The sequence below is a fragment of the Oryx dammah genome, unplaced genomic scaffold (assembly GCF_014754425.2).
Source record: "Oryx dammah isolate SB20612 unplaced genomic scaffold, SCBI_Odam_1.1 HiC_scaffold_1, whole genome shotgun sequence".
Classification (NCBI taxonomy): domain Eukaryota; kingdom Metazoa; phylum Chordata; class Mammalia; order Artiodactyla; family Bovidae; genus Oryx; species Oryx dammah.
In genome coordinates this window covers 98,097,820-98,117,044 of record NW_024070185.1, presented here as the reverse complement: position 1 = coordinate 98,117,044, position 19,225 = coordinate 98,097,820, and the positions used below count along the sequence as shown (strand labels likewise).

General features: G+C 39.7%; 1 protein-coding gene across 1 annotated transcript in view; it reads left to right on the top strand.

The window, feature by feature from the left end:
* SVEP1 (sushi, von Willebrand factor type A, EGF and pentraxin domain containing 1) overlaps window positions 1–19,225 on the top strand; it is a 200,005-nt gene that overhangs the window by 178,020 nt on the left and 2,760 nt on the right. The window contains exons 42-47 of the mRNA XM_040239945.1: window positions 470–643; window positions 1,820–1,996; window positions 6,910–7,080; window positions 8,275–8,370; window positions 10,134–10,229; window positions 16,433–16,526. Of these exons, the coding sequence (XP_040095879.1) occupies window positions 470–643; window positions 1,820–1,996; window positions 6,910–7,080; window positions 8,275–8,370; window positions 10,134–10,229; window positions 16,433–16,526 (808 nt within the window). The remainder of the gene's footprint in view (window positions 1–469; window positions 644–1,819; window positions 1,997–6,909; window positions 7,081–8,274; window positions 8,371–10,133; window positions 10,230–16,432; window positions 16,527–19,225) is intronic.

The following is a 19,225-nucleotide window of genomic DNA, read 5'->3' as shown; positions in this document are numbered from 1 at the left end:
ACTGCTATGGTGGGGGCTTCCCTGGTGGCTCAGAGGGTAAAGTGTCTGCCTGCAATGTGGGAGACCTGGGTTCGATCCCTGGGTTGGGAAGACCCCTTGGAGAAGGAAATGGCATCCCACTCCAGTATTCTTGCCTGGAAAATCCCATGAACAGAGATGCCTGGTAGGCCACAGTCCATGGGGTCGCAAAGAGTCTGACATGACTGAGCTATTTCAGTTTCTTTCTTTCTTTCTGGAGTTGGTGAGGGGATTGTTTCCATTTTGCAGCAGGTTTAATTCAAACTACAATGATAATGGTTTGTATAGCTTCTATTCTGGAATGCAAGATAGTAACAGAACACTCTATGTGGATCCTGTTATTCTCTGTGGTTTTTTCTTTCTAAATTATCAAATAAGTGATGTAAATTCCTTGTATAAAGAAGAGGGTTGGGAGAATCATTTAAGATGAGGCTTTGCTTTTTCTTCTTAGAGATCATGTGTGAAGCTCCCCTTGAGTTTCTGAATGGGAAAGCTGAAGTTGAAAACAGTACCGCTGGGCCCAGTGTGATGTATTCCTGCAACAGAGGCTATAGCCTTGAAGGGGCGCCCGAGGCTTCCTGCACAGAAAATGGGACTTGGAGCCACCCTGTTCCTCTCTGCAAACGTGTGTGTTGACCATAGGAGGGGTTTAAATCAGATTCAGTTTCCCCGGATGTCTAAAACATAGTAGAAACTCCATTGATAAGTGGGATTAGCCCAGAGAAAGAAATCTGTGCATATCCAAGCTGAATACTATGGGGTGTTTTAAAAATCAACTATATTATGTAAAATAGCCTGTCTGAGAATCAGCTTTCATAAGATTCCTTGGATGAGTACAAGTCCAAAACACTCACAGAAAATGCAACTTAATTTAAAAAATTTGACATAAATGTATAATGAATTTTATGTGATAGGAGTGATGAAAGAAAATATATTTAATGTTCAATATTAATATAATAAACATAAATATAGTATATGAACATAATTAGCTGTAGTCACTGGAATGAAAACAATATTCCCAAGCAAGGTATAAATTGAGAAAACTCTAGCTATTGTTTACAACACATTAAAGTATTACAACACATTAATCAAAGCTTTGGAATTCAGCTGACACCCTTCTTACACAGAAAGACTTCGTTTGTGCCCATTGAAAATTAGAAAAACTGAAATTGTGTGAAATTGGTGTTGTGTGTGCATCACACTCTCACAGTAAAAGCAACACTTCCTGTTTTCCCTTCAGGCCTGTAGAAAAACGAGTCCATTTTTACCAAAAAGCCTGGGAAACTCTCTAATTTAAGCTCTGATTCTCTGATAGAGTAGTGTGGGTCTAAAGTTATATTCAGCTCTCTGAGAAATGTCTGATTTTTCTCTGGCTCATCCTTCGGAAAGGATGTTCAGTAAAAGAAAGTACAGGAGCAGTAGGAAGCATTCATCCCACGTTCTTAATAGTCTTCAAACATGAAGGGGATGTTTGATATACTCCTTGGTTTCCAGCACAGCTTTGGTTTCACTGGTGAAGGGCTGCAGTTGTGAACAAGCATTTAATTTGCCATCTTAGAATTTTAGGCCCACGCATTAGTGGTTGAATAGCTTGATGTTTTCAGATCTTACCTATTTTATCCTGACAAATAATTTCATGGGGATGCAAAATAAGTCTATTTATTGTTTGAAGTTCTATATTTTGAAGCCTCATAGTATCATCACTGGGAACTCAACTCTGGCAGAGTTCATACTCTGCCTTCAAAGAAATGAACTAAAAAAAGAGAAAATATCAGTAAACATTCTCTTTTCTTTTTAATAGCAAATCCATGCCCTGTCCCATTTGTGATCCCTGAGAATGCTGTGCTTTCTGAAAAGGAGTTCTATGTCGATCAAAACGTGTCTATCAAGTGTAGGGAAGGCTTCCTGCTCCGGGGCCAGAGCACTATCACGTGCAACCCTGATGAGACGTGGTCGCAGACAAGTGCCAAATGTGAAAGTAAGTGGACACGTGGGAGCCAGTGAATTTACTTAGTGGGGAATGAAATTTTCTCATCTTCCTGAGATTATTTTCAATCCAGTAACTTATGTGTAAATATTTAGGTCTCTGTCTTATCATGGTCATCAACTTCTGTGTTGCTATTTAAAAAAATTTTTTTAAATTTAATTTGAAATCCAAACATAAAGAGAAACTTATCAGAAGTAGGCTAAAATCTGCCTGACCAGGATTCACTTGAATAGATTTTCAAATCACACTTTTCTAGGAATGGGCAGGATGTTAATCTAAAATACATATTTTTCCCCACATTGTCGAGTCTCTAGACTATCCATTAATGGGCTTTGGAATAGAAAATTTATTTCACAGTAGTTCTCCAACTTGAGCGGATATCAGAACCACCTAGCAGGCATGTACAAACAGGGCTTACCTTAGAGTATCTGACTCAGTAGGTCTGGAGTGAGGCCTGAGAATTTGCATTTTTAACAGTTTCCCAGGTGTTGCTGATGGCAATACTGCTGGTCCTAAAAACACAACTGGAGAACCTGTGGGCTAGCACCGTGCTGATACAGAACAGTCTGGCAGCCTCTCTTGCAGCCTTGTGACAACTCTTGACATGTCTTTGTGCTTTTTTTAATATTTTAATATACATAAGCATTTGCTGTTTTATTTTTTCTTTTACTGACATAGACTAGATTTACAGTGTTGTTAGTTTCAGGTGGACAGCAAAGTGATTCAGTTCCATATATCTGTATATAATCTTTTTCAAATTATGTTCCATTATAAGTTAATACAAAATATTGAATACAGCTCACCATGCTATTATATATATGTATATATTTCTGTGTATCTGTCAATCCCAAACTCCTAATTTATCCCTCCCCCTCCTTTCCCTTAATGACTTGGATAACCTTGATTAACCCTGTCTTGACCTGGATAACCACAGTGGTGTGGTCATTCACCTAGAGCCATACATCCTGGAGTGTGAAGTCAAGTGGGCCTTAGGAAGCATTATTATGAAAAAGCTAGTGGAGATGATGAAATTCCAGCTGAGCTGTTTAAAATCCTAAAAGACAGTGCTGTTAAAGTGCTACACTCAATATGTCAGCCAATTTGGAAAACCCATCAGTGGCCACAGGACTGGAAAAGGTCAGTTTTCATTCCAATCCCAAAGAAAGGCAATTCCCAAGAATATTCAAACTACTATACAATTGCACTCATCTCACATGCTAGCAAGGTAATTTTCAAAATCCTTTAAGCTAGGCTTCAGCAGTTTGTGAACTGAGAACTTCCAGATGTACAAGCTGGATTTAGAGAAGGCAGAGGAACCAGAGATCAAATTGCCAGCATTCGCTGGATTATACAAAAAGCGAGAGAATTCCATAAAAACATCTGCTTCATTGACTACACTAAAGCCTTTGACTGTGTGGATCACAACAAACTGTGGGAAATTATTAAAAAGATGAGAATTATTGAACACCACCTTACTTACCTCCAGAGAAACCTTGTGTGCAGGTCAAGAAGCAACAGTTAGAACTGGACATGGAACACAAACTAGTTCAAAATTGGAAAAGGAGTATGTCAGTGCTGTATACTGTCACCCTGCTTATTTATATGCAGAGTACATCATGTGAAATGTTGGGATGGATTAATCATAAGCTGGAATCAGGATTGCCCGGAGAACTATCAACAACCTCAGATATGCAGGTGATACACTCTAATAGCAGAAGGTGAGCAATTAAAGAGCTTCTTGGTGATTGTGAAAGAGGAGATTGAAAAAGCTGACTTAAAACTCAACATTCAGAAAACTAAGATCTGCTCCCATCACTTCATTGCAAATGGAGAAAAAAATGGAAACAGGAGCAGATTTTATCTTCTTGGGCTCCCAAATCACTGAGGACAATAACTGCAGCCATGAAATTAAAAGACACTTGCTCCTTGGAAACAAAGCTATGACAAATCTAGATAGCATATGAGAAAGCAGAGATATCCTTTTGTCAACAAAGGTCCATATAGTCAAAGCTATAGCTTTTCCAATAGTCATGTGTGGATGTGAGAGCTGGACTATAAAGAAAGCTGAGTGCCAAAGAATTGATGCTTTCCAAGTGTGGTGCTGAATAAGACTCTTGAGATTCCCTTGGACAGCAAGGAGATCAAACCAATCAATCCAAAGGAAATCAGTCCTGAATATTCATTGGAAGGACTGATGCTGAAGCTCAATACTTTGACCACCTGATGCAAAGAGCCAACTCATTGGAAAAGACAGTGATGCTGGGAAAGATTTAAGGCAGGAGGAGAAGGGGGTGACAGAGGATAAGATGGTTGGATGGCATCACCAATCAATGGACTTGAGTTTGAGCAAATGCCAGGAGATCGTAAAGGACAGGGAAACCTGGTGTGCTACAGTCCATGGGATTGCAAAGAGTCAGACACAACTAGCAACTGAACAAGAACTCCTTTCCCTTTAATGACTGTAAAATTGTTTTCTGTGTCTGTGAGTCTGTTTCTGTTTTGTTCATTTACACCCTTTTTTAGATTCCATATATAAGCAATATCATACGATATTTGTCTTTGTCTGACTTACTTCACTTAGTATGATAATCGCAAGTTGCTGCGAATGGCATTCTTTCATTCATGGCATTATTTCATTATTTATTAATAATAATATTGTTAATAATAATGGCATTATTTCATTTATTTTTTTAGAACTCTTGATACATCTTAACACATGTAATGCATCTTTCCTGCCCAGTATCCTACACTCCTGGATTTGTATTCTATCCTCAAAATGTCCTAATCCTCAACTTATGCTGGTGCCCTAACTTCTTTAATTTTGGAGTTCTCATCTGTAAATAGCACCAGAAATTCCTATCTTATAGGTTTGTTTTAAAAAAATAAATGAATTGATATATATTTTTGATATTGCTATCTCCTGATAGTGTAAAATAACCCCAAACCCCTGACTTTTCCACCAGCAGCCTACTGCAACGTTAGAGCTTTTATTTTACTCCAGGAAAGTGTTTATCATACTTTTAGCTGGGGATTTGGTTCCCAAATCCTGATGAAATCTACCCCCAGTTAAGTGAGAAGAACTAAATATGTATAAGCCAGACTGTCTAGGCTACTTTAAAGCCATTAGCCTGAACTAAAGTGAGCCAAGTGGCCTGATTCTACCCGCATATCCTCACATTGGTCTTGGCTCCCAGAGACTTACTACTCAGAACACCGGAAGCAGCAGCAAGGAGGGACATGCCTTTATTACAAATGTCCTTTCAGTGCATGCTTAATTCCTCCTCAGTGTTCTTGAGAAGATCAGGGGTTGCCTAGGAGAGGAGACAGTTTCCACAGTTGTTTGTTATCCGGAGTCCCTCTTTTGCATTTTCTATTAGACAGGAGGTCTGTGGCTTAGAACAAATATCCTTCCTGAGACTGAATTAGCCACCTTCCTCATCCTTTTCACCTCATCCTGCTATTTATCAGTACAAATCAGTGATTAAAATTCAGTGGGCATGAGAATCTCCTGGAGAGAGTATGTAAGGTACAGACTCATAAGCCAGAAAGCCCAGAAGTTTGCATTTTTAATAAGAATCCAAGCTGATTCCCACATAGGTGGCCTGAAATCTCTGCTTTGATAACCTACTTCTATAAACCAACCAGCAGCTCACTGTTGTCTCTCTACCTACTGTTCCTCTAACCTGGGAGCCATAGTCCTCTGATTCATTCAAGTTTTACAGCCTAGTCCAAAGACCACTGTCACTGACAAACCCCTAAGCATAATTAGTTACACTGACCTCAATTTTCTGCAGTATGGTAACCAGGCCTCTAAGACAGCTGTTTTTAAATTATATGACTGTATTTCTTTGTCTGTCTTTACCCATTTGTTTGAGCAAAGGTACAGCGTTTTCTTCATTTATTTCTTTCCAGTTTCTTGTACACAGTAAGGCATGAATACATGTTTATTTGATATGTGACGGATTGAATTAATGTTTTTAACTACCTTAGAAGGAAAAGAAAGTTTAGAAGAATCCAAAAATTTGATCATGGCCTCTGGCAAGTTTTTAAGTGGTATTATGGCCAGAAAGTGGCCTTTTAAAAGCTAGTTCATGAAAACTCATCTAAAAGTTAGCCTTGTACAAAATGGAAACTGATGAGCATCCTGGCTCCAATCCAGCCCTTGTTGTATTAGGCACTGCAGAACAACTCTAGTTATCTAATTTATCCCCATAAAATTCCCAAAGCAAAATTAGTTATAAACATTTTTATTTAAATATTCAAAGCATGCACTTTTAAAAGAGAGGATTATCCTTCAGTCTTACATATTCCAAAAGAAGAGGTTCACTGCTTATAGTCTTGAAAAGAGGGAAACTAATGTGAAAGCTTGAATTTCATAAACCCCATCAAGCTGTGTAAGTGGAGTTATCTTTAGGTTAGAGACTATATTCATTCCTTGACTCATTTTTCAAATATTTATTGAGAGCCCGTTGCCCCAGGCACTGTTCTAGGCACTGATAAAACAGCCATGATGGAATCTGTATTCCTGAAGATCGTGATCTTTAAAGTGATAGGCTGTAAATAATCCACATCCACTTCTCATCTGATAAGCTAAGCATCCTGCATTGAAATTCTTGTATCTCTTTGGTGAGGTATAAGAAGACAAGACTTCTGCCTTGAGTATAAAATACCTCAGCTTCAACATATGAATCAGAAGGCAAAACCTTTGATCTTGTACATCTCATTTTTCTAGAAAGCAGCAGGTGATGCTTTTACTTTCTGGTGTCTTAGATTTAATGTAGTTAAAAAGGTTATCTTTGTGTATTTTATCTTTCTTCTTTAAGTCCTAGAGGTGAGACTATGCTCTCTCCTCTCCACTGGCTGGGTTAGTATCGCAAGCTTATTTTTTGTTTATTTTCCTATAGAAATCTCATGTGGTCCACCAACTCATGTAGAGAATGCAATTGCCCGAGGCGTACATTATCAATATGGGGATATGATCACCTACTCCTGTTACAGTGGATACATGTTGGAGGGTTCCCTGAGGAGTGTTTGCCTAGAGAATGGAACCTGGACATCACCTCCTGTCTGCAGAGGTAAGGAGATATTTGAATAGTTAGTTACTAATGAAGCTGTAGGAAAATGTATATGGAAGTCTGATATGGCCAACAACTAGTAGGCATGCTATTTTATCTTTCCTTGGCTTTCAGTTTTCTCTTATCATGTGTGTTACTTTCCTTAACTTTACAAGTTGGAGTTTTGAAAGCTTGCACATAGACTTTTGGCCCAGTACCTGGCCCCTTCCTGAGTACATGGCTCCTTAAGCACGTCTTCTCTCCAGATCTTAGCAGTGTTCTCCAGTTGCTAGGCAGGGCTATGTCATGACTGGGTCATGAGGTCAACCTCCTGGACACTCAGGTGTTTCAATACAGATACCAGTTCTAACCAGCCATCCTTAGCAGACCCCTGTGCCCCATAAGGAATGAGGCTCCATATGGGATCCTATTGTGACTAATATAGTAAATTTTTAAATCTTTTAAGGAACTTCCACATTGCTCTCTATTGTGGCTGTGTCTGTTTACATTCCTACCAGCAAGATAGGGTTTCCTTTTCTCCACACCCTCTCCAGCATTTATTATTTTAGACTTTTTGATGATGGTCATTCTGACCAATATGATACCTCATTATAGTTTTGATTTGCATTTTTCTAATAACTAGTGATAATGAGCATCTTTTCATGTGCCTGTTAGCTCATAGGTTGTAAGAAAATATGCAGACTCCTCTCGAGAGGGGTGCTGAGGAGCTACCTCCTCAAGAAGTAGCTCAAGTGTCACTTAAAGTCAGAAGTCAAGTGAGAGTTGTGTATCTGTTTACTTGTTTGCGTCTTCACTTCTTTAAGAGAATGGGGAACACTAGCAGCACAGAGAGCTATTAGCCATCAAAGGCTTCCTTTAAGGGAATTTTCAGATCTCCTAGAAAGGCATTTCCCCTGGTCCAGATCAACGGAGACAATCTTTTATATAAACCACTTTGTTCTCTTTTGCCCTGAATCCCCAAACTACTAAAACGTTTGATAGTTATAATCTCAGAACTACCCAAACTTGTTTATGTCCCTCCTGAGCCCCTCACGTTCATCCCCAGCCAAATCTTGAAACTGGGTTTCGTTTCTCTTCCTTAAGACTTGATTCAAGGAAATACTCTGAAATGTAAATGATCAATCCTATTTTCTGACAACCAGCCTTGCCTTCCTGAATTCCCTAGACTTATGACCCATCCTGCTTGTTTTCCAGCTGTCTGTCGATTCCCATGTCAGAATGGAGGGATCTGCCAACGCCCAAATGCTTGTTCCTGTCCAGATGGCTGGATGGGTCGCCTCTGTGAAGAGCGTGAGTCTGTCCTTGTATCTTACAAATTGTGTCCTAAGATTTTACTTTGAGTTCCGATGGTTTGCCTGGAAGCTGCCAATTTAGGGGTGTTACTAGGAACTGGCTTTACTGGTGGCAGGAATTTTCTTGCTTAAATCCCGTAACAGACCAGACAAAGGGCTGAGAGCTGATCTACATATGTCATTTAGTTGCAGAAGATCTAGAATATTACAGACCTTGAAAATACAGTTATCAAGATCCATCTAAGGCCATCTCCACCTGCCTACTGGCACAGATTTCCAGGAACCTTCTTGGGAAGGAGTTTATAATAAAGAGTTTCCCAACCTTGGTCTCCCTTTATCTCAAGTCCCTTTATCTTCTGTGCTGCTTCTTGCTACAGTTGGTATAAATTCATGGCATTGCATAAAATTGTACTTTGCAGGTAAGATAGGGAGCCCATCATTCATTAAGGGTAGCTCTTTCCAATTAAAAAAAATAAATTGGTACTCCAGTAGCTATACAATGCTTGATACTTTAATACAGAATTTCAGTCCTTAGGAAAAAATAAATTTAAATTTGAGTTTCCGGGAGAATGTGAAAAAGTGGCTTTAATTTTTTTTAATGTCTAAACTATACTTTGTTTCAAAATCTTTAAAAATATTTTTACACATGGATAAAATTATTGGGCGTATATTAATCTCATTGAATCATTAATATGATGGCCATTGGTCTATATCAGTTTTTCCTAAGGCCAGACATTTTATTAGAAATTCTGAAACTTTTTAAAGTATAAGTATTTCAACTAATCTAGAAAGGAAAATATACAATGGAAATCAGTTTAGGCTGCTAATAGCTCACCAAAACAAGTGTTCTCACAATCATTCAGAAAGAAGAGAATTTTTCCTTCTTCTCCCCAGTCCTACCTTCCTACTTAGGGCTTCCACGTGTCACCTGCTAGAATGCCAAGGATCATGACAGGCCTGGCTTAGTTCGCTGAACATGTGCCTGTAGTGCATTAGATCAGGGCCTCCCAGGCTTTCCTGTGCTTGCAGACAATCTGGGAGAGGGTCAGTGCAGGTTCTGATTTGGTAGATCCAGGACAGGACCTGAGATTCTGCATTTCCAACTAAGTCCTATGTCAGTGTTTTGGTCTTGAGAACAATGCTTTGAATACCAAGTCAGTAAACAGTCTCACTTCTTTTAAACAGATAACACCTCTTTACGGAGCTCAGTGATTTCTAGTAGGAGAAATGATCACCATGGAGAATGTCAGGGAGGCCAGATTCAGTCGCCATTAGGCCTCAGCTCCAAGGAAATAAAGGGTGGCAGCTACTAAAGTGTTGCCCACACCAGCCCACAGAAGAGCTTATCTGACTGCCATTTTCATATTTAATTACAGCCAAGAAGAGGACCTCAAGACAGCCAAACCCTCTTAGAGCATTTTATGTAATTTGTAATGGAAATTTGAAACAATAATGAATGAAAAACATTCTGCTTATTTTGTGAAGAGAAAGCAAAGCACTTAGCAGGCATCGATTTTGGAGTGTCCTCTTGGAAAGAGTGCATTTGGCATTGGAGTCATGAGGCTACACGAAGCTAAGGGTCCAGACTGACTTTCTGGATTGTGTTTTCCCAATAATACTGATTAATAAACACAGCATATACGGGAAGGTTATCTAGTGGGTCATCTAAGGTTTTACTTCTCCTGGAAAATATCTTTTGAACACTCCATCATGTCTTGAGTGTGTGGGTTTTGATCGAGACCTTTTTGATGTCCTTTCTAGCGATCTGCATTCTTCCGTGTCTGAACGGCGGTCGCTGTGTGGCCCCTTATCAATGTGACTGCTCACCTGGCTGGACAGGGTCCCGCTGTCATACAGGTAGGCGTCCTGTCATAGTTGGTTTTCTTGGTGCCTGGACTCCATGAAACCTTAGAGAACACCGATGAGTGTGACTCAGATTCAGAGGTGGCAGTAAAACAAAAGGGAATCAGAGTTTCTCACTAATTCCTCAAGACGGTCCCTTGAATGGTGGTCTCAGTGCTCAACCTATGTCTACCTCAGAGACACCTCTCAGGGTTGTATGACAAATAAGAGCATCTGAGTTAACTCATTGGTCAGCCTTCTTCATGTCATTTGCTCTGTGTTGCAGAATGTAGACGAAACATAATGTAGAAGTTCAGAAGAATATTTAATTAATTCTCTATGAAGCTAAATCACGAAATTCACAGTAGAAAGAACAGGCTCTAAATAAATACAATTGAAGTTAAAGTGAAATAACTCAACAAGAGATGGTTCCTTATCATGGAAGACAGTAACAAACTGTGGTTGATTTAATTGGTGATAAACATGTCCTCATAGCGACCCATGCTCAAATACCTGCCTATCCACTATACTTTGCTAATTGCTTGATTTTGATCTTTCCCTGCCCTCACTAGATTATATGCCACTGGTGGGCGGGGATATTTGTGATCTTTATATTCTCAGTAGCTAGCATAGTGCCCGCATATGACAGGTTTTTCAGTAATTGTCTAAATAATCCCACAGTCTAAAATGATAGATTTTTTTTTACCTTTTTAATGTCCTAATTGTCAGGCAACTGTTAAAAGCATAGAACTCACTGTATTTATTTTGCGTTAACTCTCAGTTCAGTTCAGTTCAGTTCAGTCGCTCAGTTGTGTCCGACTCTGCGACCCCATGAATCGCAGCACGCCAGGCCTCCCTGTCCATCACCATCTCCCGGAGTTCACTCAGACTCACGTCCATCGAGTCCGTGATGCCATCCAGCCATCTCATCCTCCATAGTCCCCTTCTCCTCCTGCCCCCAATCCCTCCCAGCATCAGAGTCTTTTTCCAATGAGTCAATTCTTTGCATGAGGTGGCCAAAGTACTGGAGCTTCGGCTTTAGCATCATTCCTTCCAAAGAAATCCCAGGGTTGATCTCCTTCAGAATGGACTGGTTGGATCTCCTTGCAGTCCAAGGGACTCTCAAGAGTCTTCTCCAACACCACAGTTCAAAAGCATCAATTCTTCGGCACTCAGCCTTCTTCACAGTCCAACTCTCACATCCATACATGACCAAAGGAAAAACCATAGCCTTGACTAGACCTTACTATTCCTCTTGTAAATAATAATTGTACCACTTCCTAGTGAGGTTAATTGTAAAACAGAGCAGGCCAACTGACACCAGAGCTTGTCATGAACTCTAAGGCTCAAGTGACTATATAATTTAGCCTCCAAACTGGGAAGTTTGGGAGGATGAAACGGGCTATTAAGGAACAAATCAGGGAAATGGGAGTCAAAGTTGCAAAAACCCAAAGTCAGATGGGCAGCCACCCCACATAAAGCCGAAAGTAAGCCATCCATGAGTGTAGGAAAGGAAAAATGTAATACTGGAGGCTAAATTTAAAGCTTTTATTTGAAACTCTTTTTTTTTTTTTTTTGCATTATCTCCATTTTTATTTTCATCAGAGAAAAGGCAGACTTCAAATGAAATGGTACAGTGGTTGACTCCTGATTGTATTATCACTTGTGCTCTGTTGTAAACCTTGTTGATTTTAGAGTACCATAGATGAGCTTTGGGTGCTGTAGGAACCCATGACATTTCACTCTTATATTAGAAGTTTGATATGTATATTTCTTGCTATATAAGTGGGCTCATAACTTTCACTAAAGTCTCAAAGAAGCCTGTTCAGTTCAGTTCAGTTGCTCAGTCGTGTCTGACTCTTTGCAACCCCATGAATTGCAGCCTGTAACACCCCTTAAAATCTGATATCACCATCCCATGTTCTTACTCATTATTTAAACTTTTTCTGGAAAACACAGACAACTTTTAGATTCCTTTAATGCCTTACATTGGTTATGACTCTGTTGGTTATAGAGGAAAGGAACCAATTTGAAATACCTCAAGAAAAATTGGAAAAAAAACAAAATGAATTAAAAATAAAAGAAAAAGTAGGGCTAGAGTAAAGGGTATTTGAAAGTCTTAAAGTAACGTTTGGTATTTCTTTATCACAAATCAACTTTGATTTTGTGTGTGTGTGTGTGTGTGTGTGTGTGTGTGTGTGTATTATTTTGCTATGCCGGGTCTTCGTCGCTGTGCGGGCCTTCCTCTAGTTGCCGCAAGCGGGGGCTACTCTCTCGTTGCGCTGCTCCAGCTTCTCAGTGAGGTGGCTTCTCTTGTTGCAGACCACAGGCTCTAGTGGTCTACTTGGGCCTCAGGAGTTGCAGCCCCCAGGCTCTGAAGCATGGCTCAGTAGTTGTGGCACACAGACTTAGCTGCCCCTAGGCACGTGGGATCTTCCCGCATCAGGGGTGGAACCCATGTCTCCTGCACTGGCAGGTGGATTCTTTATCACTGAGCCAGCAGGGGAGCCCCAACCTTGATATTTATCTATATTTCTCATGCATACAAAATTGAACCTACCTGCAAACCAGCTTTGCCCTTTCCCAGGCATCTTATCTCTGTAGGTGTTGGCAGCACGCTTCCAGATGGAGACACTCTCAAGTCGCCCTCCCCCTTCATCTGCCAGTACCAGCACTCCTTTCTGTTCCTTCCCACTCCATATCTCTTGCATCCTACTCTATCTCCACTGTCACCAACTAGTAGAAGACCTTTCCTTTGGATCACTGCCAGAGTCTACTACTTAACCTTCACATTTCTATTTCCAAAATAACACCATTACACACAGCTCTGGGCATATCTTTGCCCTGTTTAAGAACCTGAGATGGTTGCTTGTTGTCTCCACATCCAGCCCAGATTCTTCTGCCTCCTGAGGCGCTGCGTGGACTGGAACCAGCATACCTGATGCACTTACTTCCCTTCCTGCCAATCACATCTTGTCCCCTGCAGACATGGCTACTGCTTATTCAAACTCACTTCCAAAGCCCTGCCCGAGTTTCCTGTTATCCCTAAACTTGCTCTTTACCATGAAAATCTGTTTTCTAACATTCCATCTCTAGATATTACACAGTTAGCTAGAACCATGCCATTTAAGAATCTTCCTTGGTCACTCAACAGTAAAGAATCCACCTGCAATGCAGGAGACGCAGGTTCGATCCCTGAATCAGGAAGATCCGCTGAAGGAGGAAATGGCAACCTACTCCAATATTCTTGCCGGGAAAACCCCATGGACAGAGCCCAGCGGGCTAAAGTCTATAGGGTCACACAGAGTCAGACACGACTGAGGGACTAAACATACACACACATGCCATTTAAAGCTCAGTTGATCTAACTTATTTGTATTTCTTTTAGTTCCTTAGCTCCCTGACATTAAGCACCTTACTGACATGAGCCATACAGTCTTTATGTTTTTCAGTTTTGCTGCAGCTACCTCAGCAAAGATCCCACTTCTATCCATTAGGTATTAAACAGGGAGATGCTTTACCTCTTGCCAATTCAGGCTCGAGGGTATACAAAAGGGTATCAAATGGGAGCTCTTGCTCTCCAGAATCCAGCCTAGAAAAGAAGAAGGGATGTAGAATGTTCTATAGCAGAATGGCCTATAAATATGTGACTGGAGGCTAATTGAACTCTCTACATGATCAATAGTAAAACGAGTAAACCACCCAAATGTAAAGTGACGTCGCTCAGTTGTCAACCCAGAGATTGAACCTGGGTCTCCTGCATTGCAGGCAGGCACTTTATGGTCTGAGCCACCAGGAAAGTCCAGTAGATGTTCAGAAAAGGCTTCATAAGCATAGAATCAAAGGAAGAGCAAGAGGAGTCCCCAGGTGGAGCTCATTCCAGACAAAGGGATAGAAGTGTAACACAAACTTGATGAGCTAACTAGATCCAGAGCAGAAGCCATAGAGGCAGTGGAGGGGTATGACCGGAAGTGAAGTATAACGCTAGGCAGAGCCAGATTAGGAAGTGCCGTGCATACTTAATGATGTCTTCTAAGCCACAGAAGCTGTTAAAGGGACTTAAGCAGGAAAATCATGTGATTAGATTTTCTTTTAGAAAAATTATTTTGGGAACAGTACAGAAAAGGGCAGAAAGCAAGACTTAAAAATAGACTTGTTAGAGACTTATCCCAGCCTGAATTGGCAAGAGGTAAAGAATCGCCCTGCAGTGCAGGAAACCTGGGTTCAGTCCCTGGATTGGGAAGATCCTCTGAAGAAGGGATGGGCAGCCCACTCAGTCTTCTTGCCTGGAGAATCCCATAGACAGGAGCCTGGCGGGCTACAATCCACAGGGCCCTAAAGAGTGGGACATGACTGAGTGACTAACACTTTCACATTCAGTGACGTCTAGAGAAATGGTGACCAAAAAGGATATATTTGAGAGAAGATAGATGAATCAACACTGCCTGACTATAGATTGATTGTGGAAATAAAGGTCTAAGGAGAGTCAAGGTTGATATTTCTAGTTTAGGCTTCTGAGTGGAAGATGGTGCCATTTACTGAGACAGAGAACCCAAAAGGAAGAGCCCTGAAGGTACAGATAAGGAGTTAGTTAAGGACAGGCTGAGTTTGAAGATACAGATAAAAAGTTAAGTAAGGACAGTTGAGGTTGAAGGTACAGATAAGGAGTTAAGAAATAAATGCTGTGAAAGAGGAACTGGCAACCCATTCCATTATTCTTACCTGAAAAGTTCCAGGGACAGAGAGGAACCTGGCAGACTACAGTCCATGAGGTCACAAAGAGTTGAACATGACTGAGCACGCATGCAAGCATGCACAAAAACACACTGAGTTTGGAACATACAAGGGAGAGGTCTGACAGGCAACTGGATGATGTCTCTTCCCAGAAGATACACTACATTGAAGATAGATATTAGTCATCACTGGAAAACTTTTGTGGAGGAAAAGAAAAGAAGACTGTGCAGAAGGTGGCATGAGAAGGTGCCCAGAATGGAACGTTGGTGTCACCCATGTTACAGGGAAGGAGGAAGGTGTTAGGCTGTTACATGGAGAAGTGAAAAAAAATAATTAAAATTATTAGTACAGTTGGTTACTGCTAAATCATCATGCTCTTGAAAAGCAGTGATTTTTTAATATTAGCAAGCAGCTAAGGAGACTCAATTGTAGATTATTGAGTTTTATTTTTGCTATTCTTGACCCTGCTTCATTTCATAATTTCTTTTTTGTTATATTGCAAATATGTGCATTTCGTCGGCTTGCTTGTCAAGAAAGCTCACCAAGAGCAAAGACTGGTGTTTTCATTCTTATCCTCTCTCAATGCTTATCAAGTGCCTGGATTGCTGATGTTTTCCCTATATTTTATGAATGAGTGATAAAGAAGTGACATTTCTTTATCTCTCACCAAAGATGACTTTTTCATCTGGGGAAGGCTGCATTTCCAAGCTATAATGAGACTGAAATGTTTCTCATTTCCAACTTTCTCCGAACAGGCATCTTATTTATTTCTTTGATACGTTAAACTGGCTGGTCTTCATCTGTTTTTAGTGTTCTTAGGTCTTTTTAACAAGTAGATTCATGGAGAAGAGTTTGACCCTGAGACTATGGACCTGTGAGAAAGATGGCTGTATAGTAAATCTCTCAGTTCTCACTCAGGGTTACATGAGTGGCTCGTTTTTAACTCAACCCTAGGCTCTGTAATACCAATTAAAGTTGGTAAAAGCCATGAAATACATTTCCTAGCAAGCACAAAGGGCTTTTGAATCATTTGTTATGTTAGCCAGTCTATGCTAGCATCATAAGAATTAACATCTGATATAACGACTTCATCAGTCATAGAGTTCATTGCTGGCTCTCTCAAGAGCTTGACAGTCTCATTGAGCATATGAATAATTTTCAGTTCAAAACAGTGTCAAATTAGTTACATAAATAAGGATTAAAGAAGGGAAAAATTAGTGGACTCGGAGTTATCAGCAAAGGTTTCAGTATACAGGTAGAACTTAAGCTGGGATTTAAATATAAAGATCGATTCTTGCTTGGAAGTACAGAGGAAGGTGATACCACATAATAATGTGAGATTGAGCCAACTGGCAGGATGCAGTCCATGAGGAATGGTGCAGCTGGAGCAGAAAGCAGAGTCAAATCTTATTCTGCGTGTCTTCATGAGCATCTTCATGATTGCTTAGTATTCATTAAGTAAATGCCTGAATTTTTCATCCCAGCTGTCTGCCAGTCTCCCTGCTTAAATGGTGGAAAATGCGTAAGACCAAACCGATGCTATTGTCTCTCGGCATGGACGGGACATGACTGTTCCAGGTAAGACAACCAAAAACTACTATTCATCTACAACATGAGAAGACTGAAATTCAAGTTAAGTTGCCCCAAGCGCCAGAAGATATCTCTGGTTTGAAGGTAAGCATTTTGTATCCAGAAATATCCATTTTGAGATTTGAACTAAAGCCAAATGAAGAGGTATTACTTAATATTTGACAGGTAAAACAGTGATTCCTCAAAAACACACATTTATTACAGCACAAATACTAAAATTGAAACAACACAATTTTAGAGGATTAGCATAGCCTCTGCATGAGGACATGCAAATTTGTGAAGTTTTTTGACGAAGAAAAAGGGGTTAATTAAACAAGTTAATGCCTTCTTGAATGGTAGATTGCACCCTTCATAAGAAAGGATGCAAATAAATGATAAACTCAAGATGTTTTACTGATGTTCATTTGCATCCCTATTTATAATAAAAATAATATTGAAATTGATGATAAGGAACATTTATTTTTAAAGTCAAAATTTTGGTCCATATTTTTTACACTATATATAGTCAGTATTTAATGGACTAGAAGAAAATTTGTGTAAAAATGTGTTCTAGCAATTGATTTCTCATTTGTAAGCAGATAAATATCATAGTTGAGAAAAGATTATCCCAAAATAAAGGAAAAATAGTTTAAAAGTTTAAATATCATAAACTTTTTATTGAAGTGTAATGGACATACAACATTATATTAGTTTAGTATATTAGTATAACATGGTGATTCAATATTTCTATGTGTACATATTGTGCAGTGATCACCCAGTATAGTTAACTATGTAAGTCCATGTATGTAGTTATAAAATTTTTTTTTCTTGAAATGAGACCTTTTAAGATCTACTGCTCTTACCAACTTTCACATGCGCAGTGGCTCAGAGGTTAAAGCGTCTACCTGCAATGCAGGAGACCTGGGTTTGATCCCTGGGTCGGGAAGTTCCCCTGGAGAAGAAAATGGCAACCCATTCTAGTATTCTTGCTTGGAGAATCCCAAGGACGGAGGAGCCTGGTGGGCTACAGTTCACAGGGTCGCAAAGAGTCGGACACGACTGAGCGACTTCACTCACTCATGTTATATATACTATTCCCATGACTTATTTATTTTATAACTGGAAATTTGTGCCTTTTGACTCCTTTCCCCCGTTTTGCCCAACCCCCCACCCACCTCTGGTTGACCACCAATCTGTTCTCTGTAAGTTTGGTTCTGGTTTTTGTTTTAGATTCTACATATAAGCAAAATCATATGGCATCTGTCTTTCTCTTTCTGACTCATTTCACTTAGCCTAATGACCTCAAGGTCCATCCATTTGTCACAGTTGACAAGATTTCATTCTTTTTATGGCTTAATAATGTTCCATTGTGAGGTGTGTGTGTGTGTGTGTGGTTTATAAAGATAATTTTCTTTATCTGCTCATTCATTGACGGGCACAGGTTGTCTCCATGTCTTGGCTATTGTAAATAATGCCGAAATGAACATGGGAGTACAGACATCTTTTCCAGTTAATGGTTTCATTTACTTTGGATAAATACCCAGAGAGTTGCTGGATCACATGGTAGTTTTATTTTAAATCTTTTGAGGAAACTCCATAGTATTTTCTACAGTGGCTGCACCAATTTATACCCCCACCAAGAGTGCACAAAATTTCCTTTTCTGTACATCTTCAACAATGCTTGTTATTTCTTGCCTTTCAGATAATAGCAATTCTAACAGGTTTGAGGTGACATCTCATTGTAGTTTTAATTTGCATTTCCTGATGGTTAGTGATGCTGAGCATCTTCTCATATACATCTGTAAGTTCTTTATGTAGTTTGAACATTAACTCATAGAATATATGGTTTGCAAATACTTTCTTCTATTCAGTAGGTTGTCTTTTCATTTTGCTGATGCTTTTCTTTGTGGTGCAGAAACTTTGGGTTTGATGTGGTCCCACTTGTTTATTTTTGCTTTTGTTGCCTTTGCTTTGATGGGAAAAAAAAAAAAAAAAAACATGCCAAGGCTGATGTCAAGGAGCCTGTGGACTCTGTTTTTCTCCTAGGAGAAAGAAGAACTTATGGTAACTTATTTTACCATAAGTTAGTGAAAGTGAAGTCGCTCAGTCGTGTCCGACTCTTAGCAACCCCATGGACTGCAGCCTACCAGGCTCCTCCACCCATGGGATTTTCCAGGCAAGAGTACTGGAGTGGGTCGCCATTGCCTTCTCCAACACAAAACAATGTTACATCTTTAGAATGATCAATAAATCATCTTTCCAACTTTACATGCAGCTGAAATGAAAAAAGAATGACAGGCTAGGGACAGAATACTGTGAATTTTGTACTGCTGGACTTGTCACTCATGAAATGATCATTAGCTAATGGTCACTAAATTTACATATTCAGGAAATTATATATAGAATACTGCAAAAACACAGTGGAAGACTGAAGTTTGCCCGTTTCAGCTCAGGAAATCCCTTCCTTCACTCCCAAGCATGTTGTCCTTTCAACTCCAAAGTTTACTGCTGTTACTGTTTATCCTCCTTTTTTGACCATATATATGTGGATTTATTTCTGGGTTCTCTATTCTATTTCATTGATCTATGGTCTGTTTTTTTATGCCAGTACCATATCATTTTGATTACATACTGCATCATACCATTGACAAAATATTTTCAGTATTATAACATTGTCCTCATAAGTATTTCAGTGTTGGAATATTACC